Here is a 24,692-nt window from a genome sequence, read left to right on the forward strand (position 1 = left end):
GTAGAAGCGCAATGGCTCTTAGACAAGGAGAGCACTGCTTTATTGTGACCTGGACATCTATGCATCAATGACCTTCGGTCATGAAGGGGTTAAAGATTCTGGAAAAAAAAACAAAGCATTTTTTTACCGCCCAGCAATCAAGTTAATGGAATTAATTTGACTCATTGCCAGGCCCTAGCGTGTCTGCAACATACATTGACATGCTGCTAATTTCAATTCTGCAATGTAGGTCAGCTTCTGCATGGACTTTATGCTGATTTTTATTTTTTTTTTCCACAGCATGTAGATGAGATTCTTGAAATCCCATCCACATTGTTGCTGCTGTAACTGTTGTGGATTTTTGGCACAGAAATAACTGTACAATCTGCCGTCTCTCTACTATGTGGAGACATACCCATACTGTTCTGTATTGGATAATGTGCGCAACTAAACCATGCCCCTTCAACCACTCCCACTGCATTATGACAAAACAGGAAAAAAATAGATTTGTATGTTACTGTTTCACAGACTTCCAAAAGCCCCTGTGGTGTTTGCCCTCTGATCCTATTTGTTTGTAGGTTCAGTGCTCAGTATAATAGTGTACATAGATTAACCTTTGTGTAAGTGCACACAATGTTTTAATGTTCTGAATTCTTTACGTTTTTAGCAAGAAGTTGAGAAGTTTACAGATCTTGAGAAACTCTACCTCTACCTCCAACTGCCTTCTGGTCCTAGCAATGTGGAGAAAAGGTATACGTCCATCTAAATATATAACCATATATATATTTCCATATTTTATCACAAAATGTTCACTTTGGTACCGATAAGAGTTGATGGTCTTCTGCCAGGAAAACGATTTATATTCTCATTTCTTTATTCTCTGGGTCTAAGACATGTAGGACATTTAAAGATGGTAACCAATACCAGCTGCCATGGTGGTGAAATTACGACCTCTCTCCATCTACAGCAAGAGATTCATTTCTGCCACTGCTATGCTTATGAAAACTTGGCCACATATTTTAGATTTGAAGTGGACAACTAATAAAAAAGTGCTTTTAGTCAATTTTTTTCCAAAAACACACAAAAAAAGAGACCAGGGAAATGATAGTGAAAGTTTTTTTCATAATGCTTAAATGATGGAGCGTAAGGTAAACTAGTTGTCAAATGATTCACCAAAAAAGTTAACTTTTTACATTTTTATTACTACCCAACACCTCCAAGCTGTCAGACTCGTGCAGGAAGTAATAAGATGGTGCCTGGTCATTACATAACCTTGAATAACAAGTGCTGAAGGTAGCAAGAAGAATTGTCTAATAAAGGCAGGGTTTACATCAGTGTTTTTCTCCTTCATGAACGGATCCCTCTATATTAAATGAACGGATAAACACAAACTGATTGCAAAATTATCAGTTTTTTTTAATGGTCCATTTGCATTTTAACTTGTACAAAAGTCAGTTTTTGTATCCGTTTGCTTTAGTTACCATTTCTTTGCATATCATTTTTTTTCCTTTTCAGTTTCTCTCCTCTTCTGCGCATACTCAGTAAAAACGAAATGGTAATGACGGATATCTTGCAAATAGATGTCTACAAAAATACCTTAAATTTAGATCTGTCATCATGATTATAATTAAAAAAACCATGTGCACTTTCTGTTAGAGATCCCTTTTTTTTTTAGACGGTCAAAAAATGGTACATGATCAAATTTTATGCCCATCCTAAAAAACAGAACACAGACAATGAAAAATGAGCACAACATAACCAAGTGGAGCACAATAAAGACCCACTGAAATTAAAGGAGAAGTCCAGCGAATTTTTTTATTAAAGTATTGTATTGGCCCCCAAAAGTTATACAAATCCCCAATATACACTTATTACAGAAAATGCTTATAAAGTGCTTTTTTCCCTGCACTTACTACTGCATCAAGGCTTCACTTCCTGGATAAAATGGTGATGTCACGACCCGATTTCCAGAGCTGTGTGGGCTGTGGCTGCTGGAGAGGATGATGCAAGAGGGATGCTCTGTGTCCCTCCAGTGCCCTTGTCCCTCAGTTTCCCCCTGCCATCATCCTCTCCAGCATCCACAGCCCGCTCAGCTCTGGGAGTCGGGTCCTGACATCACCATGTTATCCAGGAAGTGACATCACCAGGTTATCCAGGAAGTGACATCACCATGTTATCCAGGCAGTGAAGCCTTGAAGCAGCAGTAAGTGCAGGGAAAAAAAGCATTTTATGTGCACTTCCCGTAATAAGTGTATATTGGGGATTTGTATAACTTTTGGGGGCAATACAAGACTTTAATAAAAAATTTCGCCTGACTTCTCCTTTAATTGGGAGATGGACTGATCCGCTTGGTTCCAGTTTGCTGTCATCAAAATGGAAAGTAAAATTGGGATTGTGTCAGGGGGTCAAACGCTGGTGTGAACCTAGCCTAGGCCAATGAGTCAGGAATATAGCATAAGACTAGTACTTTAGTTAGGTCAACAAAAGAGCAGAGTTATTTCATGTTTATCAAATCATTCAGTATGTGCAGTAATTGTACATTGCACATGCAGAGCTGTATAGGAAGGTAAAAGTCTGAATGAAATATTGCAGGTCACTTCTGGTACATAACAAATTACTTACTTAAAGACCATGTATTGGACAGTGTAGTAAAAGAGATTTCAGGACCTTCAAAAATATCACATGGTTTTATTGCATTGACAAATTTTCTTAATGTGTATCACGATCACAGCGGAGACAGAGGTCTGGTCAAATTTCAAGCTGTTCCTTTATTGCAACCACTTAAAACTGTGATGTTTCGGCAGCAGTGCCTTTCTCAAGACAAATTTACCTAATGTGTTTCTTGCTGTGGGTTATATACTATATAGAGATCTTTTTATGCTGAAATGTGTGCAGTCAGATAAAAATCTTCATTTACAATTTACATCCTATGTTATTGCCGACAGACCTCAGCTTTATGTTCTATACCTATAGACATTTTAATGTACTTGCCATCTTGCTCCTTTACTCATGTGTTTTTCATATATCATTTTAACATCCAACCAACAAACTTGCCCACTCTTAAAGCTTATCCCAATGTACTCAAAGTTTTTTTTTTGTTTTTTTTTGCTTCACACATCTGCTAGTTAATTCAATTTTAACCCATTGCAGGACTGTCGCTTTGTGTTTTTGAATTTCCATCAGTAGTTCTGGAGCATGCCCTTCATAATAATGGGTGACTGCAGGCTTTAGTATAGGGGAAGAGAGTCTTTGACACACGGAGTAATGCTGTGTTTCATACTGCACATTTACCTGGTATGTAAAATTGCCTTCTACTGTTCAGGAAAATAAGCCAGCAGTGTTACATAGTAGTAGAATGTGAACTGTTAAAAAGCATTGTTCTCTGTGTTAAACTGCTGGCTCCAGTACCAGGGATGGGAGTCTTAATAACATATTAAAAGTCACTCTTAAGAAATTGGCCATACGCTTAGGGTTATGCAGAGCTGCCCCTAAGCAAGTGAAACCACAGGGGCAGGAACTGGTCACACCCAGTTGAAGTCTCAAATAACCCTGTGGACATAGAGTAATATGCTGAAATCAGTATAGCGGTAGTTTTGCACACATCGTTTTGCTGCAGATCCGCAGCAGATTTGATCTAAATAACTGAACACAGTATCAAATCTACACCATCAAATCTGCTGTGGATCTGGTGTGTGTGAAGGCACCCTAGAAATATATTGTAGATAATTGCAGGTCTTACTAACCTTACATAAGGCTCTATATGTGATACCCCTTTAACCTCTTAAAGACGCATGACATACCCATACGTCATGCGCCCGTAAGAGGTGTTCAGAGCGGGGCCGAGCGGCGACCCCGCTATGAACCGCTGCGGTTCCGGGTGCCCCTTGTGGCCCGGGACCATGGGTATTAGCGGGCACGGTCCAATCGCTGTGCCCGCTAATACAGTAATCAGATGCAGCTGTCAAACATGACAGCTGCATCCGATTACTGGATGCAGCATTTCCCTGGTGTCTTGTAGGTGAGACCGCTCCTCCGGGACATTGCCCCGGAGGAGCGATCTCTGTTACTGAAGCCGGCCGGGGACCGCTCCAAGATGGCGCCGAAAGCAAATGAGTGCCGATCTCATTGATCTTTGCTGTATAACTATACAGCAAAGATCTCAATGAGAGATCAAAGTGTATATACTAGAAGTCCCCAGGGGGGCTTCTAGTATATGTGTAAAAAAAAAAAAAGTATTGTTATTAGTAAAAAGCCCCCTCCCCTAATAAAAGTCTGAATCACCCCCCTTTTCCCAGGTTTTAAATAAAAGTAAATAAATAATCATGTTTGCTATCGCCGCGTGCATAATCGCCCGAACTATTAATTAATCACATTCCTGATCTTGTAGGGTAAACAGCGTAAGCGCCAAAAAATTCACACATACTGGATCCGCAGTGGATTTCACGCTGCAAGCTTGCTGCGGATCCTGGCAGTGCGAAGTGAATGGATCACATACCCACAGTGGAATTTTCATTCCGCTGCCAGTATGTGACCCGGCCCCTTTAGCCACCCTGCAGCCCCCGGCCCGGAGCATACATTACCTGCTCAGCGCCGCGGCTGTGTGTGAGGCTCCCCTCGCTCCCCATCAGCCAATCAGCGCACGGCAGCACTGATTGGCTGATGGGAACAGACGGGAGCTCGGGAGCCTCACATACAGCCGCGGCGCCGAGTAGGTAATGTATGCTCTGGGCCGGGGGCTGCGGGATGTGGGGGTTTAAAGGGGCCGGCTTACATATCCGCAGTGGAATGAATATCTTGCAAGCGTGAAATCCGCTGCGGATCCGATACATGTAAAGGCACCCTAAAGCATTTTAATTGTGCTTACTTACAGATAAAGAGTTAGTTACTCAGTCTTTACATTAGATAACATAAGCTGTCAGTATTGTTATCTTGCTTGCTTCCTTGACTATACAAATATGTTCTATGTCAAATATCTGATTATATATTTACTAGATGAAAAGGAGAAGCAAAGTTTAATTTTATTTTTTTATTTTATTTAGTGATCAGAGCTCATTGTCATCTAGTCGAGCTCAACAAACGCATGCATTCTCCTGGATTCGGAATACCTTAGAGGAGCACCCAGAGACTTCTCTGCCAAAGCAGGAGGTTTATGATGAGTATAAGTAAGTACAGTATATTCTTCTTACTTTTCTGTGTGGCTATACCTTTTATTGTTTAGGTATGTTATTTACCACAACTGACCATGACAGTATAATGCGTTACTTGCGTTCTATTAATTCTGTTTTGTTATTGCTCTGCACGGAAAAAGTTGAATCTTCCATCCAGAAGATGAACAGAATCTCGATGGGAACGAAAAGCGCTTCACTTTATTCCTACTGTAGATTTGCTCATCTCTAATTCTAAGTATACTGCTGGTATATGCTTATCTTACAGAACTTAGTGGTCTGCTATGGTGTTGGGTCCCAGTAGCTAGCAGTGGAAATCAGTCCGAACAAACTCATTGCGTGACTTTGTTCAGGCCTCAGTACGCCACGAGTATACAGACCTGTGACGTACTGCTGTAAAGCAGTGTGAACCCAGTCTTATTGGCACCTCTCTTTTTTTTCCAATTTATTTATTTTCTATTTAATGCACATGGTTATAAGCTTGGAGACTTCAGCACTAGAGATAAGTTAACCTTGAGTGCGCTCGTGTTTGTCCGCACTCAGTCATTACCGATGGTTAAAGAAGATGGAGTTCGGGTTCAGAGAACTCGAGCATGCTTGAGGTTTGCTCATCTCTATTCAACACCACTCATGTGTTGTTAATTTCTCTTATATTTTCCTATGTATGAACCATACTGTATCTAAGCAGTATGCCTCAGGGATGCAGAGGTGACACTGTATACTGTGACACACTGTTGTGAGCCCCATTCACTTCATTATGAAGTGCAGAATGAACTTAGCCTTTAATTGTTCTTAGTGCCAGGTTTAATACTATGGAGTTGTTTTCTGTCCTTTGTGTGGGTTACTCTATGAGCCCCCTATTTTACCATCACTGGCAGTGCTGTATAGAAAATAATACATGATGGCAGACCTTTATGGGGGTTCCTAAGTAGTGTATGCACTCAATGTATTTTCTTTGGTTGTGGTCATATGGTGTATCTTACCATTCTGCCCTCTTAAATATTTTGTTTACCATTTCTTCCACAAATTGAAGGCATATTAGATCCCATTTAACTCAAACCTCTGAAGATATTAGATTACAGATTCACCTAGAAATTTGCATAGTAAGTTAGGTTCATCATACTCATCATGACGTCCATTGTGACTGAAAATTCAGTACATTAGTATATAACTATGATTGCTGTCAAACAGTATTATCTTCAGTCAAGAGTTTGCATGTTGCTTGATGGTCTTTAGTTGAAATGTTTGTCCAACTCTATTATTTACACCAATGTTATCATCCTTTTGTTTTTTTCAGGAGCTATTGTGACAATCTTGGCTATCACCCCCTAAGTGCTGCTGACTTTGGAAAGATTATGAAAAATGTATTTCCAAACATGAAGGCGCGTCGCCTGGGCACAAGAGGGAAATCAAAATATCCTTTACTTTCTGAGTCCAGATCTGCTTGGGCTCCTCTGCAAAACATCTGTTGTTGTAACTTAACTTGCAGCTAAATTTAGAGAATATTCTCTTCACATAGAAGGCAAATAACATTCTTTACAGTACACTTTAAGGACAAGTAGTGTTTCTCTTGAAGATTCACATTGTAAAATGTGGTCTGTAAACAGTATAGATCAAGAGCAAACATTAAAGGGGTTGGCCACTTTATAGTAAAAAAGTTCAGTGTATAGTATTAGTAATTGTACTCACTGTATATACTGACCGAAGCACCATGTGTACCTCATAGCGCTAAAATCAGACTCCCCATTTCTAGGCTGTGCTGTCCTGCTCTGTGGTGAGCCTGTTCATAAAATGGCCGACATGGAGGAGCATGTGACCATGCCCCGCCCCTCAGTGTCCTCCATAGGCATATACAGGCTCAGTGGTGGACACTGGGGGAGAGGCATGGTCACATGCTCCTTCATGTTGGCCATCTTATGGACAGAATCACCACAGAGCAGGACAGCACACCTTGGAGGAGGGGAGTCTGATTTTGCCTCTGAGGTACACAGGGAGCTGCTGTCAGTAGGTGTTGAAAGTACAGTTACTAATACTGTACTCTGAGCAATTTTACTATAAAGTGGCAAACTTCTTTAAGCAAGAACAATCCTCAGGATAGGCCATCAGTTGCTGTTTGGAGGGGTGTTTTCATCCAGCGCCCCTGCCAATTAGCTGTTCAGCAGGCTAACTAGAAAGAAAAGACATTTAACCTCTTGAGGACGTATGCCATAAGGGTGCGTCATACGTCTGCAAGGGAAGTGCAGAGGGGGGCTACGCCACGATCCCGACTGCTATCTGCAGCACTGGACCACGGTTATTACCGGGAGCGGGCTATTGCCGTTCCCGCTAATTAAGACACTTATATGCAGCCTTCCCTGGTGTCTGTTGAAAAGTCCAGGACTATGGGAGATCAGTGTAGTTGTATTAGAAGTCCCCCAGGGGGCTTCTAATTACTGTATAAGTTAAAAAAAAAAAAAAAGTTTTTTCATTAATACAAAACCCCCTCCCCTAATAAAAGTCTGAATCACCCCCCTTTTCCCATTTTATAAATAAAAATAAATCAATAAACAAACAAACATGTTTGGTATCGCTGTGTGTGTAATCGCGCAAAATATTAATTTATGACATTCCTGATCTTGCACGGTAAACAGGGTAAGCGTAAAGATTTCGCAAAAATTGTGCATTTTTGGTCGCATCAAATCCAGAAAAATTGTAAAAAATATTGCATATACACAGTCAAGGTACTGATAGAAAGAAGAAATCAGGGCACAAAAAATGACACCTCAATCAGCCCAATAGACCAAAGGATAAAAGTGTTATAAACATGGGAAAAGAGCAATTTTAAGGAATATATTTTTTTTTTTGTAAAAGGTTTTAATTTTTTTAAAAGCCATCAAATAATATAAATATATGCAAGTTGCATATAGTTTTAATCGTACCAATTTAAGGAACATTTATAACATTTTTCCATAGGACGAACAGCGTAAAAACGAGGGGGAAAAAAACCCACCCCCAAAGAAAAAATAGTTGTTGTTTTTTTTTTCAATTTCACCGCGCATATAATTTTTCCCTGGTTTTGCAGCATATTTTATGCACAAATTAGGTCTGCCATTGCAAAGTACAATTAGTGATGCAAAAAATAATAATAAAAAAAGTGCTATGGCCTTTTAAACACAAGGGGGGAAAAACGAAAACGCAAAAACGAAAATCGGCTCTGTCCTTAAGTGGTTAACATAATGTGTCAAATGTGTCATACAAAGTAGCTGTCTCAGAAAACTCACATAGGTCTATACAGTGCACAATGCGCAGTGACAAATGTTCCCAAATCCTTTGGGTAACCATTTCAGGATTTTGTTTAAACTAATTTTGGAAATTGATTATTTGCATAAGGGGACATGGGGATTTTTTTTTCTTTTTTACTCTTACATCTTGTCCAACTAGGGGACTTGGCTGTGACTGTCTGATCACACACAAAATGCACTGCAGTGCCGATGTGTATTATGTGTCAGTGCACAGCTGCTTCATTACAGTGCCACAAAGCTTTAAACACTTTCCCACTCCCAGCATCACATTGATACATGATGCCAGACTGAGAGAGTTCATTGCAGGGTGAATCCACATGTAGTGAGATTGCAGCAGAGTTTACCTGCAGAAATCCATAGTGGATTGCGCTACATGCTTTATAGTTTTTCTATATAAATATTAACCTGTGGTGTGCATATATAAATTAGCAAAATGTCAATTTTTGTTGATTTTCCCCAATTGATTTGTGCTCTATAGTGTATAGAAGTGAACTCCACAGTGCAGCAAAATGTGAAAGCAACATGCAGGTTTTGCTGTGGATTTACTGCAGATTTGCAGTGGAAAAATGTGCATATTTGTGGACTTATCCTTAGGGTACAAACACACACACCGTATACGCAGCGTATTTACTGCTGCGATACGCAGCAAATACGCAGCAGATTAGATCTAAATAACTGAACACAGCATCAAATCTGCACCATCAAATCTGCAGCAGATCTGCTGCATATACGGTGTGTGTGTTTGTACCCTTATAGTATGTGCCTTTGCTCTGTTTCATAAAGGGTTGGCTCTTGTATGCACTGCATATGTGTGTATTTTTTTATACCTTTATGATCATAAGGTGAATATTTTCATATTAGTCCCATTTTGCAGTCCATAATTTACCACTTTGTAGAATGTAATGGTTTAGAATAATGTACTATTTCATTTCTTAGTTCTTCCGTGTTTTTTTTTATTTTTTTTTTTTTTTTTTTTTTTTTTTTGTGATGTTAACCTTAACTAAATTACGTATTGCTACAGTGGATTGAGGAAGAAAGCTTTTGTGCATATGCCATCACTGCCTAATCTGGATTTCAATAAAACAGGAGATGGGGTAATATCTGTATTCTTTATTTCACCAAGCATCATTATTTGTCTACTTGTTTGTTAACCATGGGTCTTCTTTTTTGCTCTGCAACTTTAAATTTTGAACTTAATAATTCCACTTTACATTTTAATGGTTTGTTGTAATGTGTTAATGTGCTACAAATATTCCTATAAAGATGACTGTTCATTATAAGTCAACCATTGTCTGTCAGCTGGACACTTGGGGTGACTTATTAGTTCACATTGAGTGGTGTGGTTACATGTTTAGAAGTCTTTTAGGGGTTTTGCACACAACCATATTAGAAAGTCCAGATAAGATAAATTTAATAATTTAGTCAGTTTACACTTTTCTCAAAGGACTTTCAACCAAAAAACACAAGCCGGCTGACCAGGTTTTTGTCAGTCATTGAGAAGAGTAAATAATGTTGTCATCAGACAGTAGAATTGTGGCTGCAGCCCTGGCTTTAAAGGCCCTTTCTACAGGCTGTGTTCACACGTGCATTTTTATTGTGTTACTGCATGCTTTAATTGCAGTAATTAAAAATTTCTTGCTGTCCTGATGTCCTTCATTGCATTGCAACTCTGGATGCAAACGTACCTTAACCCTTAGACGACCCAGGTCGTATAGTTACGCCATGGAAGTCTGTCCCCAGACGACCTAGGGCGTAACTGTACGCCCTGGGTGTTATTCCCACTATGAAGCGCGCTCCGGAGCGGAGCGCGCTTCATAGGAGGTGGGGGCCGGCTGCAGTGAGCAGCCGGGACCTCACCGGCAATGACACGCTGCAGCGATCGCGCTGCCGCGTGTCATTAACCCCTTAAACGCCGCTTTAAGTTTAAGTGTAAGTAACAGGGGGAGTCCCCTGTCACTTACCGATCGGGACCCCCGCAGTGTGACTGCGGGGGTCCCGATCGGTAAAACGGACTGCTGGAGGTCTCTTACCTGCCTCCATGCGGTCCGATCGGCGATCTGCTACTCTAAGCCTGCACAGGCAGGCTCAATGAGCAGATCGCCGATAACATTGATCAATGCTATGCCTATGGCATAGCATTCATCAGTGTAGAAATCAAACTAATGTATGTAGAAGTCCCCCAAAGGGACTTCAAATGTGTAAAAAAAAAAAAAAAGTTAAAAACACTAACACACTACCCCAAAACCCCTCCCCCAATAAAAGTTGAAATCACCCCCCTTTCCTATTATATAAATAAAACATATAAAAATAAATAAATAGATAAACATATAATATACCGTAGCGTGCGTAATTGTCCGATCTATTAAAATATAACAAGTGTCATTGCGAACGGTAAACGGCGTACACGAAAAGAGGGGAAAAAGTGCGCGGATTACCGATTTTATGTTACATTATATATATAAAAAAATTAATAAAAAGTGATCAAAACGTCCGATCTTCACAAATATGGTATTAATAAAAACTAGAGATCATGGCGGAAAAAATGACACCCCATACAGCCCCGTAGGTGAAAAAATAAAACCGTTATAAGCGTCACAATAGGCCCATTTTATTTATAATTAATTGCCAAAAAAAAGGATTTCATTTAAAAAAAATATGTAACATTAGAGAATCTGTGTAACCTGCATATGGTTGTGTTCGGACTGACCTATAGAATAATTGTATCATGTCGCTGTTACCATATAGTGCATAACGTAGACACAGGAACCCCCCAAACGTTACCATATTGCATTCTTTTTTGCGATTTCATCAATTTATATCTTCATAAATAATATATTTGGGATTCCGTCATACATGTTATGGTAAAATGAAAGACGCCATTACACAGTACAACTATTCCTCTAACAAATAAGCCCTTACATGGCCCTGTAGATAAAAAACTGAAAGTGCTAGAGCTCTTAGAAGGGGAGGAGGGAAAAACAGAAACACTAAGATCAAAATTTGCGCGGTCCACTGGGTCATTTTGGGCCTGGTCCTCAAAGGGTTAAAAATGGCAGCGATCAGCCAAAAAGCGGGAAAATACCTGCTCATCGTCTGATTAGTGAATGTTAATGGCCATACAACTTTATCTTGCCTTGCATTGCCACTGTAAGTCAGCTTGTTTGAATCCCTAAATGGCCCCATATCTGGTTGTGTAAATGGAGCAAAATAGGTATTGCAGTGTGTTTACATAGTTGCTGAACTCTATAGTAAACCTTTCTGTGTGTGTGTGTGTGTGTGTATATATATGTGTGTGTGTGTGTATATATATATAATTTTTTTATTTTTACACCTGGGCACACCCTTAAAAAAAACACACTTGTGCCAGCATTTAGCTTTTTCCCTAAGCTGCTATTGTGTGCTCATCAGTTGTTCTTCTTTTCAGCTGGATGGAGTGGAAGTATCAGCCCAGCTGCAGAATGCTGATGAAGAGGTTGTGTCTGCTGCCTGTCGCCTTGTTTGTGAGTGGGCTCAGAAGGTCCTAAGTCAGCCATTTGATTCCGTTCTAGATTTGGCTCGTTTTCTGGTCAAAAGCCACTACATTGGGACTAAATCGATGGCAGCATTAACTGTAATGGCAGGTGATTCTGCAGGTAATATAACGGGATTTTTCCATCTCTTTTATTTTAAAAAATTTGGATTTAACCATTGTTGCACTTGGTAGTATCAGCCATGGCTGCTACGTGTGTTCCCTAAATGCAGGTGGCAGTGGAACTTGCCTCTTTAGCTTATAGCTGCAGCTTGCAGTTATTGGTGAATCACAGGTGCTAATGGCTAGCTACGGCCACTAGCACTGGGGATTCGCTGATAATTGCGGGAAGCACCTGGACTTGACACAATTTAAGGGTGCCTTCACACCCACCGGATCCGCAGCGAGATCAGCTGCGGATCCAGTATCATTCACCCCTATGATAGCACATACTCGCAGCGGGATTGACATCCCACTGTGAATACGTGCTTTAACCCCCAGCTGTCCGCAGCCCTGCCGCCGCATCCCCCATCCCCGGTTCATCAGCCCATCCCCGGCCGCATCCTGCAGCATACAGTACCTGCTCGGCGGCACGGCTGCAGTCAGGCTGCTGGCTCTTGTCCCGCTCAGATCAGCAGGTAATGTATGCTCTCGGTGGCGGGCTGCAGGATGCAGCCGGGGATGGGGGGATGCGGGCGGCGGTGGCTGCAGGATGCGGCCGGGGCTGCGGGCGGCGGCGAGCTGCAGGATGCGGCCGGGGAGGGGGGATGTGGCCGGGGATGGGGGATGCAGTGGCGGGGCTGCGGACAGCGGGGGGTTAAAGCACATATTCACAGCGGAATGTCAATCCCGCTGCGAGTATGTGCTATCATAGGGGTGAATGATACTGGATCCGCAGCTGATCTTGCTGCAAATCCACAGAAGTGAGATCCGCTGCGGATCCGGTAGGTGTGAAGGCACCCTTAATTGGCATGTCCAGGTCCCACCTGCAGTGCAGTATCGCACACAGCTGCCACAGCCAGTTTACTGCATGCAAGAGTGCCCCTATGCTTTTAAGACAGTCCTGTTTTCAGTATAATTAACAAGTACCTGTATTTCCTTGCAGGACTGAAAGGAATAACACAGACATCAGCATTTGTTCCTATGTCTGAAAGCAATGCTTTTCACCCTCAAGTGAAGACCCTTGCTTCCCCTGTAGATGCCAAACAACAGCTGCAAAGGAAAATCCAGAAAAAGCAGCAAGAACAAAAGCTACAATCACCTTTACCTGGAGAACTGCAAATGAAAAAACAAGATGGACCTGCACCCAATGGAATAACTAGTATTTGTAATGGAAGTCCTGCAATCCTTTCTCCTCAGCCTATTGGAATTGTTGTGGCTGCTGTTCCTAGCCCTATTCCGGTAATTTCCATTTGAGGCTCGTATTTTATTTTTTACACTGGACATTGTACAGTAGTCTGATATTAGGAAACGTAACAGAATGCACTAATGAACAAAAACTTTGCTAAGCTGTAAGGGTTTTGTCAACAATTTAGTAGCTTCCAGCAGATCTGTAAATGCGTCTCTGCATAACTGTGTAATTTGGGCTGTAAACTCATAGTTTATTAAAGTAAAGGCTTTGAAACCTAAACTTACTTTATTTAATCTGTATTGTTTTAAGTCTACTTCTAATAATATTGCCAACCACATTTCCATGTTGCTTCTGGACATCACTTTTAGGCTATGTTCACACAAAGTGTTAAGGATGTCATATTTTGTATATTCAGTAAAGCCATTACAATATGGTGCTAGCCTTCAAAACACACAGAGATGTTTACATTCCTTAAGGTGTAAGCAAGTACCTGTTCTCGTACCTCAGCCAATGAAGTACTGACACGAACCTTAGTAGAAGAACACACGCCCCCAGGATATATAAACTGGCTGCTGAGGGTGTTTGATTCTCAATGTGCACTATAAACTTTATAACTTGTACATCGGAACAGGTAGTAAGTATGACGACACTCTTGAAGTGCATCCATAACAGTAGTATTGCCATTAGTCAGTATTTTTCAGGAGTGGAACTCACAAGGCATAATTATAATAGAAAGATTTGCACAGTTTCTTTATTTTCAACTCACTCCTGGTTTTAGTTGAAAAAAGACCGACCAAAAGAAATGACAGAAATAGATGTGTGAACATAGCCTTATACTTTTATTTGGGACATTATGCAGGCATTATTATTATTATTATTTGTCCTATAGAGGGTAAAGATACCTGTTAGGCTAGGCTCACACTGTGTTTTTGCAGTGCGTTTAATATATGTTTTTAAACATATATGTTAAGAGTGTGGTCAGTATGAAAAAGTTTGGTTAACTAGTTGCACTTTTCGCTAAAAATTAAGATGGACAGGAATTTTATTTAAAAAAGGAAGTGAATACTAGGCTGAGGGTGTGTAAGCGAGGCAGTGATTTACATTGTTTGGTATAGCTTCTTTATACTAAGCCGTTTTATTTCTTTCTTCAAGGTGCAAAGAACACGGCCACTTGTGACTTCGCCTAGTCCGATCGGTTCCTCTGAGGGGAAGGTCCTACCGCTAAATGTTCAAGTAGTCACTCAGCACATGCAGTCTGTAAAGCAGTCACCAAAGACTCCCCAAAATATTCCAGCAAGTCCCGTTGGTGATCGATCTGCTAGACATCGCTACGCTCAGATTTTGCCTAAGCCAGCCAGTTCTAATCCTTTGACGATCCGTTCACCCACCACTGTGGTTATTACCAGTAGCCCAATTAAAAATGTGGTGCCAGCATCACATGTCAGCGCTCTGAATGTTGTGAAAATGACCACAATATCTCTTGCTCCCAGTAATGCTAGTACTTCTGTGAAACAGACAACACCTGTAAACACCAGTGGGAGCACAGCCGATGACAGTAGGACTGTGCCACAAATCAAAAATGGCTCTGTAGTTTCTTTGCAATCTCCTGTACCCCGGATGGGTACACCTGTGGCATCTTCAGTAGAGGTGAAAACCGAGCCTGAAATACTGACAGAAGAGAATCAAGTGCAGTGCCAAGAGAACACAGATGGTTCTAAATCTAGAAAAGCAACTCCTGTTATGTTATTTACACCCAGAATCATTCAGGACAAACAGCCTTCAGATGTTTCTCGTGATGTACAAACTGTTAAAGCCCTTGATCAAAGGGCAGAAGGGACAAGGACCAAATGTAAAAGCCGCACACTCGAAGGCACCTCTGTTTCCCCAGCCAGCAGCAGTCATGGTACTTTGACGCTATGTGTTACTTCACAGAGTTTGTTTAGTAATGGCCCCAGTCCAAACACTAATAATGATTCAGCTGGAAAAGACATCAGATTGTCTAACAAGAGTCCCAGAAAACGCTTGACTGCTGCAGTGCAGGACTCACAGATACCACCAGCGAAAAAATCACTTATTGGTCAACTCTCTTCAGAAAGTCAGAGGCAAGGTGGTGTTAAGAAAGTTCAAAAAGCACTGACATCGAAGAATGATAATGCAGTAACTGTTGCTTTAGTACCTAGTGATGGCACACAGCAAGGAACTAGTACAGAGATGGTAACAAATTATTCCTTGAACTGTGTTGAAAAGACCACTGATCCTCCCCAAGAGCTTGTATCCACACCCCAGGATGTTAAAGTGAAATTAGAAGGTAGTGTGTTTAAATTTGTGAGTGATTCTAAGTCTGAGATCCCTTTTGATCAAAACACTTGGCAGGAGATTGCTGAAAGTTCAAATTTCACATCTGGTAATTGTGAGCAGGCTCAAACTATTGGCGTCCTGGATATGCCAGGAACTTCTGGTGCTGATAACCTGCAAAAAACTGTTTGGGAACCTGTAGACTTTGAAGGACTACAACAAGACGCTTACAGCCAGCAACTTGAGGATTCGTCTTTGAATCAGCTTCAAGCACATTCTTCTAACCAGTTACCTCAGCGCTCTGATCTCACAGACCCTCCTACCACTGACAGCTTCTTTTCATTTGATGATGATCTTACGCAAGACAGCATTGTTGAGGAGTTAGTTCTTATGGAGGAGCAAATGTCAATGAACAATAATTCTCAGAACTATGGTAGTTTAGGAATGGTGCTCCAAAACCAAGCATCAGCTGCCCATGGTACACCAGTACCCACACATTCAAATAGTGCCCACTTCTTTCATTCAGTACATAGCAGTGTAACTCCAGTTCACACACCCACTCCAACACCCACTCCAACTTTGACTCCAACACCTACTTCAGAGATGATTTCTGGCTCTCAGAGTTTGTCGAGAGAGAGTCCATGCTCTCGGCTAGCTCAGACGACACCTGTAGATAGTGCTTTGGGAAGTAGCCGGCATACTCCAGTTGGGACACCACATTCTAACTGCAGTAGTAGTGTTCCCCCAAGTCCAGTTGAATGCAGGAATCCTTTTGCTTTTACCCCTATAAACTCCAGCATTTCTTACCATGATGCTAGCATTGTTTCGAGTAGCCCTGTTAAACCAATGCAGAGGCCCATGGCTACTCATCCAGACAAGACAAAGCTAGAATGGATGAATAACGGATATAGCTCTGTTGGTAATTCTTCCGTTTCTTCTCATGGTATTCTTCCAAGTTACAAGGAGCTGGTAGAAGACAGTTTCCGAAAGCCACATGCTTTTGCTGTGCCTGGTCAGTCATACCAGTCTCAGTCGAGACATCATGACAATCACTTTGGACGTTTGACTCCTGTATCTCCAGTTCAGCATCAGCTGTCTTCAATGAGCAGTACCAGCAAACAGGAGGGATTTGCTGTTCCTGCTCCTCTAGACAACAAAGGAACAGGTACCACTGGAAACAATTTCAGGTGTCGTAGTGTTAGCCCAGCTGTTCACCGCCAACGTAATTTAAGTGGAAATACAAATTGCCCTATTACAAATGCTTCTAGGTCTAATGCAACTGCTTTTGGATCCATCGTTACTCCAGAAGTTCAAAATATACTTGCAAATGTCCAAACAGACACCAGTGCCAACAGCATAGCGCAAAGAAGTCAGTCAGTCCCTTTAACCTTAATGATGCAGACAGCTTTCCCATCTCTACAAAAACAAAGTAATACACAGAACATCACTCATGTTTTGTTAAACAAATTGGATTCTGACCGTGATGATGCAGTCCGAGGGTTGGGAATAAACAATATGCCTTCTAACTATACTGCAAGAATGAATCTTACTCAGATTTTGGAAACATCTCCCATGTTTTCTGGTGCCAATCAACAAAATATGATGAATTCCAGCACTTCAGCTTATGAATTCCAAACGCCAGCTTACCTCACAAAGAACAGCAGTACTGGTTCAATTGGTTTTACTACTGGAGACAACCAAGCACAATCGGAAATTGGAGAGCAGCAACTTGATTTCAACAGCACTGTTAAAGACCTTTTAGATGGGGAAAGCCTCCAAACCAACCAGCAACTTGTCGTTCAAGTGGCTTCAGATCTGAATAATGCCTCTGATTTCTCCAGCGACATACGGTTGTCTTCTGATCTCTCAGGCAGCATTAATGATCTGAACACTTTAGATCCAAACTTGTTGTTTGATCCAGGACGGCAGCATGTACAGGACGATGAAGCTACACTGGAGGAGCTGAACAATGATCCTTTGTTCCAGCAGATCTGTAATGAATCTATTAACTCTATGACCTCAACTGGATTTGAATGGATAGAAAGTAAAGACCATCCTACAGTTGAAATGTTGGGTTAAACTTGTACTATAATGTAGCACACTGTATCAAACAAAAGGCAGACGTTGTATTTGTCTTAATGGAAGTGCCTCCCGCAGCAGAAACATTTATAATTATGAGGTTTTCAAAAAGTTTGCTGCACAGGTTCGCTATATTTCATCTGTTCTTAACATGATAATCATTTAATCTGTAGTGCATTGGGCAGTTGATGAGCCAGTATTAAGTCCATTTTATGCATTTTATGTTTTTGTTGGTTATTTTATTTGCTACACTAATTAAAAAAAAATGTCAATTTTAGATAAACTTTAAACATGCTACTGCTTACATGCCCTGTTCACATTTTAGTTAAAGGCAATGAACAACAACTGCCCATTTTGTAGAAATATGGTAACTTGATTACCCATAAAAATATCATATCATCTGTGGCATATGTATTTTAAAGGATAAAAAAGTTATTTATTTCATTGAGGACAGCTGTAAATTAAGAAAATGCACTAAGATGTACATTTTTTCACTCATTCTTATTTTACCACGTGACCTCACATTACTTTTTACACATTTTTTTTATATATATATTGGATATGTCCACATTAGCAAAAAAAATGTGGGGAAAAAAAAGAAAACTATTTCTTCTCTGGTGAATAGTGTGGAGCGCAACTCTCTGGGAAGTATCCAGTCTAATTTGAGAAGGTGCTTCCTCTGACCAACCCTTCTGAACTGGAACCAATGTTAAGCTTGGAGATTTCTAATATATGTACGTATTAGAAACTGTGTCTGTGTCGCATGTGTTCAGTTTCCCAGAAAAGTTATTAATGGACTACAAATAACATTTCATTTCTTACTCCGTTTTACCTTAGATGCTTGCATGCCGAGCAGTGGCTAACCTACGTTTATAATTGGGGAGTAAAGAAGTTATTTCAGAACACCAGATCCAACACATAGGAAATATTTTTCCTATCATTTTTTTATTTTGCATTAGTCACTTTCTTATCTCAAATATCCGAGATAGCTGTACGTTTAAACAGCTTTCTTCTATGATTTTTGTAACCAAACATGCCATTTGGAAGTAAGCTATTTTTTTTTTTCTTTTTGCATGTTAAGGAATTTTAGCTCAGTGTACAGCTTGGATATGCTCACACTTCCAAAGTTTTATCTTTGGCAGCACTTCATAAGGATACTTTTGCAGAGTAAAATTGCAGAACTCCCACTGACTACAGTGTTGGCCCAATTCATAGTCTAATGGAAGTTGTAGTTGTATAGAATATTAAATATTGATTGTGTTTTATCTTCGCCAGCTTTCGTTGTTTAAAAAAAAAAAAAAAAAGCAAAAAAGTGTAAAAAAAAAGCAAAATAGACAATTTAACGTTGTATATCATTTTACCAAAAGGTGCTACGGCCAACTCAGAGCTCTGTAAACCTGATTGTGATAGTGAGTTTACTTGGCTGTTCTATATGTGTTTGCTGGTATTTTTTTTTTCCGTACCTGCTCTTAGTACTTTTCACTATTGTACATTGAGATGGAGCACTATTGCGTACCAAAGTATTAAAAGACAAAAAAAAAAAGTGGAAGAAAAAACCCAAAGGGTAATTTGAATCATTTTGGTCTAAGCAGCCATTTTTAAGGCAGCATGTGAATTAAAAAATGTCAAGGGCATTTGGACCATAGCTAGTAATTTACTGTTATTCTATAGTCGTTAAAAGAATCTATGCTTTCTGATCTATTTACCGCTTGACCATTTTGCACTGTTTGCCGAATGTGTAAGGTTGTAGGTTCTTCTTGCGGTGAAAGCTCAATTTGCAATCCTTGAGATTATAAAAATTGGCAGTGTGTTGTGTACAGTATTGCGGCAAACTCTTTAACATTTTGCTGGAAGGCATTTTCTTGGAGCAGTGCCTGTTCTTGTTGCCTGTAAACTACTTAAAAAGAGGTTTCATGCGTTCTGTCCCTATAGGAACAGTTCTTGGAAAGAAGAGGATTAATTACAAAGAAGTTCTCAGGTTCACTTCTTGCACTAAACTTCTTTTGAACCTGTGGCACGGCACCTCTTTTTGGATAAATGCAACTATTTTGCCCCAGAGTTAAACTAGAAAAATAAAAAATAAAAAAAAGTGATGAATTTCATTATATTAAAAAAAACAAAAAAAACAATGCGGAATGTCATAAAAATGACAGACAATTGTCTTATGTAGCAATGTGCATTAATCTCAGTGAGATATTTATATTTCTTATTCTCTTACATGAGAATATTACAGCAGGAAGAAATTAAGTTTATTTGCTTCACCGTGTTAATACATGATCACAAAATGTGCATGTGTGTATTACCTTGTACAGTCTCAGTATATTCCTGTAACCACTTTTGCTGTACTAAATACTTGTTCTGTGTTGACCAGACAAGCATTGTTATTCAGATTTTTGTTTTATTATTTTATTTTAACTAACTTTGCTTAGTTGTTAAATATGTTTTTGGTTTTTTGTGTTTTACTTTTTAAATTACTATTTTAGTGTTTTAAAATTAAATACTAAATGACCTTTGGATCCTAATATGGCATCGCAAGATCATTTTGCAAAAAGTTGCAATACTCAGACCTATGGACTATGAAAGGAAGATTATCATATGCGTTGCATCTGAGTCACTGTACAGACCCAACGTAATGTGCTTAAACTGCAGCACATGACGGATACAATTCCCTTTCATCCTTTCATATACAATTACAAAAGTGAAAATAAGACCCCGTTTTGTTGTCTGTTGTACTGCTGAAACTACAGTAGTTTAAAATTGCAGTAGAATTTCAGTTATGTTTTTTTATGGAAAGTGCTCAACATTTTTTTTTAATGTTTTCAAAAACAATAAAATATTTTATATGAAAATGTGTGTTTTTTTTGTAGGCCTTTTGTTAATATAACAAGATCATTTATTGGGCACTAGTAGTCTAGCATGAGAATACTGTCTCATGCAACTGTTAGCACCAGAAACAGATGAGTGTAACCTACCTAATGGCTTAGGGCTCATTCACAAGATCCGTGCCGCGATCTGGCGGAGGATCCCGGCATGGATCCCCTAGCCTGAGCCCACCCATCATCCGGCATGGATTCTCCCCTCCCCCCGGCAGCAGAGATGACAGCAGAGCATGATGTGCTTTCCTGTTCACATCTACTTACTCACCTATTCCCCCATGCAGGCCGGCTACACATGCTCACTGGAAGTGGCTGGGACTACGCTCCCGGGAGAAGAAAGCAGCGTAATCCAGGCCACTTCTGGTGAACATGAAGATGGTCAGCACGGGGGGGAGTAGGTGAGTAGTAGAAACGATGACCGGAGAGCACTCCATGCTCTCCTGTCATCTCTGTGGTGGTGGGGGAAGGGGTGATTCATGCAGTGATCTGCACTAGGACATGTCCCCTTTTTTTGCGGTGCGGATCGTGGCACGGATCATGTGAATGGCCACATTCACTTCAGTGGTGCTTAAAATTGTCTGTGGTCGCGAATCCGCGACCACACTTTGATGGGGCGTGTGAATGCAGCCTTACTATTACATCATGGTCAGGAAGAAGTTATCTACCATAGTATTTTAACATTGGTTTATTAGGTAAACTTACCTATGTTCTACTGCTGGGTATCATTGCTCTACCCTGAGAGTTTAGAAAAAGGAAGGCTGTTTAGTAATAAATTGCAATAGTCACAATAGGAATGAATCAGAGGGACAATGAGAGTTTTAGCTGATAAAGCAGTAAGGGTTTTACAGGTGACAAGATGCATGCAGGTGTTATGCAGGTGACAAGAACATGAAAGGGAATGAATGTGGGGAGTAAAAGATAGATCAAGGTCAAATACTTTATTTCCCCAAGGCAGCGAGTTTGCTGTTTAGGGGTAATGGTTGCACCACAAACAGAGATGGAGATTTCAGGTGAAGAGTGGTTAGCAAAGGGCAGGAATACAAGAAACCTTTTAGCTTTAGTGACATTGAGTTTTAGAAATAGGGAGGACATAATGTTAGAGATGGCAGACAGTCAGATGTTGTTGAAAACCAAACTTGCTGAAAGTTTGTTCAATGGGGGAAATGTAGACTGAGAAAAGGAGAGGACCCATGACTGCTATATGCTATGAGCTCACTCAGCTTACCCCAAGATATTCTGTAGTTTTAAAAAATATGCTGCTGAAAAATGTCCTGGTCCTCTGTTGTTCTGGTACGACACCTTCCAGTCTTTTTTTTTTTTTAAACTATATTTTATTAGTGGCTTATGTAATATTTGAACATACATATTGAAAATTCATTACATATTCAAAAAGAAAGTCGCTCACAGGCAACAAAGGATTGTATGTTTACAATATCATACAGATACAATGAGCCTTTGTAATAACCTTAAAAGATATATTATCATATACAATACCTTTCCAGTCTCTTGATGTCGTCTTTCTGCTTCTGAGATTCACTGAACGAGACCTTCCCGCAGCGGTGTCCTGTCTCTGCAAGTGAGGCTGAGCAAGAAGTAGGTCCTGCACCAAATGCTTGTCTCCAAAGCAGTAGGAATGTAGAAGATTGGGGGATTGAAAAGAGGCAAATGTACTATGTGGGGGAACAACGAAGAACTGAGGATATATAGTTTTTTGTTTTTTTTTTTTCTTTTGGGGGGGGTTGTGACTATTTTCTCCTTGCAGCATATTAGAATCCTCACTGACTAGTTTTTGCATTTTGCTATTGTCACTAGACACTGGTAGTGTAAGCCATTACATGCAGCTTGCAGTTAGTCCAGCTTCTCCAGGATGGCATATTACACCTCCAATCACAGTCTAAACGGCATGAAGCAGATACCAGGACACAGACTTACACAAGGAGAGCTGGACAGGTAGGTAGAACTTAGCAACAAATCAGTATCTGCGCCTTTTTTGTGATGAACAAGAGGATCACTTCTAGAGTAATTCAAAATGACCACCAGCGGGCTGCTAATGTGCATGCGTCTGACCAAACTGTCAGAAACACATTGCATAAGGGTGTAACAAGAGCTTGATATCCTCTAGTGGTACCTGCGCTCACAGCCTAGCACTGTGCAGCTCAATTAGCATTTGCCAGAGATCTCCGCATTTCCTGCCATTAGCATTCATTATGATGCCAGGAGCTCTGAAGTGATTTAAATCTTCACACTACTGTACTGATAGTGTCAGTACAGTAGTGTGAATATTTAAACAGTTCTGGAATCGTAATGAATGCTGATGCCAGGAGGTCCAAGGTCCAGTCTGCAGAACGTGCACGGACAGTATTTTGTGGATGTGTGAATGGCCCCTTAGTGTTGCCATTATAAAATTTCAAACAAAATATTGCTGCCTGGAATGTCAGCTTTCCTTTGGTTGTGTTCCCACTTTTGCATTTGAGAACTGCATAGAAAAACACATTGCAGTTATCACATGAATTTTATAAACGTGTGCATTGTTAGCAGCTGGAAACTCTTCTTTAGGGTAGATTCACATGGACAGAGTTTGCAGCAGATATCATGCTGCGTGTTTTGCAGCAAAATCTTTGGTAATATTTGGTACTGTTATGTCCTATAGCTCTGCTGCGAGAATGTAGCCTCTGAACCCACAATCAGTCCCCGCCAAAACCACTTGTACCTTCGGATAGCTGCTTTTAATCCAAGATCTGTCCTGTGGTCCATTCAGCAGGTGATGCAGTTATTGTTCTTAAAAACTACTTTTAAACTTTCAGCCCTGTGCCAAACGGCAGTGTCCTAACTTTGCACCACCCCTCTGTCCCTCCTTTTCACCTTTTTTCTTATTCCTCTGCAGCGAAATCTACACAGGTGCCTTAACGATTCAGCCCATGTGCCGTGCTGACACAGGTGATAAATAGTAGAAAACCTGCCTGGGGAATTCCTAATGATGAAGAGGCTCGGACACATAAACACAGGCTCGGACTGGCCCACAATGAAACGGGAATCCCCCGGGGGGCCCTACCCCTTGGTGGGGCCCCTGGCAGGAGGTGGGCTTTTCGACTCTTTCTACCAGAAAATAGAAACTATTTCTATGCTATAGAAGCACAGACAAATATATATAAGGTACCATGTGTCTTCTTGACCTAACAGCATCTAACAGTGTCAGCAGTTTGGAACACGAATTACAGCTCACAGAAGTCTAGTAACAAATGATAGGCAGGCAGTGGAGTGCGGGAAGATAATAAAGAAACTATACTCACCAGTCCCCGTGCCTCTAAACCGCTTTCTCTCCCACAGCCGCTGGAAGTCATTTTCAGTAATTTTCGACCAGGTTCTGTGTATGTCACAGCCAGGGGCGTAACTAGAAATGGCAGGGCCCCATAGCAAACTTTCACATTGGGCCCCCCCACCCAAAAAAAAACAAAAAAAACTGGAGTGTCACATTTCCACCATATTCTCCTGAAGTGTGAACATAGCCTTACCCTGAGATGGCTCCATAACTCTGCCACTTAATTTATTTAAAGCTTACCTCAAAACGGGAGTAACAGAACTTGTTGACTTGTTTTCTTCTATTGCTTGATTGTAGGTTCTAACTTAGAAATTTCAAGAGAAACAACCTAAAACCAATTTAAAAAGTTTACTATTAATCTTCTAGACCTTAATGTATATTAACATATGAGATAGCAGTACAACATACCTTTAAGGCTATGCTCATACCTCATTTTATGCTTCATCCCAGGCTATACATCACAAAGCGATGAAAACAGGATAATTAGCCTGATGTGTTGCCAATAGTCCTGCTGACTTGACAAGATGTAGCCATTTTGTGACTACATTCTGTCCATTTCATGGACATATAACATTCTTGTTTAAGGACTCAAAAGCATGGCAGACTACACTTCTGAGTTGTGGACCAAAAAAGTATACATCCAGGAAATGGACAGAATGTAGTCACAAAATGGCTACATCTTGCCCTCTCAGGTCAATGGGGGAAACATCATCATTTTTTTTTAAAAGGTTTTTTATCGCCCCACATGGGGCAGAAAATGAAGTATGAACATAACCTTAAAAGTACAAAATATCAACCTAAATGCAGTTCAACAAATCTTACCTTAACAACTGGTTGTC

General features: G+C 40.5%; 1 protein-coding gene across 1 annotated transcript in view; it reads left to right on the top strand.

Moving 5' to 3' along the window:
* The window catches only part of RFX7 (regulatory factor X7), a 66,450-nt gene extending 45,971 nt beyond the window's left edge, over positions 1 to 20,479 (top strand). Inside the window, exons 3-9 of the mRNA XM_069982435.1 lie at positions 647 to 729; positions 5,019 to 5,141; positions 6,442 to 6,558; positions 9,435 to 9,519; positions 11,850 to 12,057; positions 13,039 to 13,334; positions 14,437 to 20,479. Of these exons, the coding sequence (XP_069838536.1) occupies positions 647 to 729; positions 5,019 to 5,141; positions 6,442 to 6,558; positions 9,435 to 9,519; positions 11,850 to 12,057; positions 13,039 to 13,334; positions 14,437 to 17,658 (4,134 nt within the window). The 3' untranslated portion in view covers positions 17,659 to 20,479. The remainder of the gene's footprint in view (positions 1 to 646; positions 730 to 5,018; positions 5,142 to 6,441; positions 6,559 to 9,434; positions 9,520 to 11,849; positions 12,058 to 13,038; positions 13,335 to 14,436) is intronic.
* The last annotated feature ends 4,213 nt before the right edge of the window (positions 20,480 to 24,692 follow it).

Source organism: Dendropsophus ebraccatus, chromosome 1 (genome assembly GCF_027789765.1).
Source record: "Dendropsophus ebraccatus isolate aDenEbr1 chromosome 1, aDenEbr1.pat, whole genome shotgun sequence".
NCBI classification, from domain to species: domain Eukaryota; kingdom Metazoa; phylum Chordata; class Amphibia; order Anura; family Hylidae; genus Dendropsophus; species Dendropsophus ebraccatus.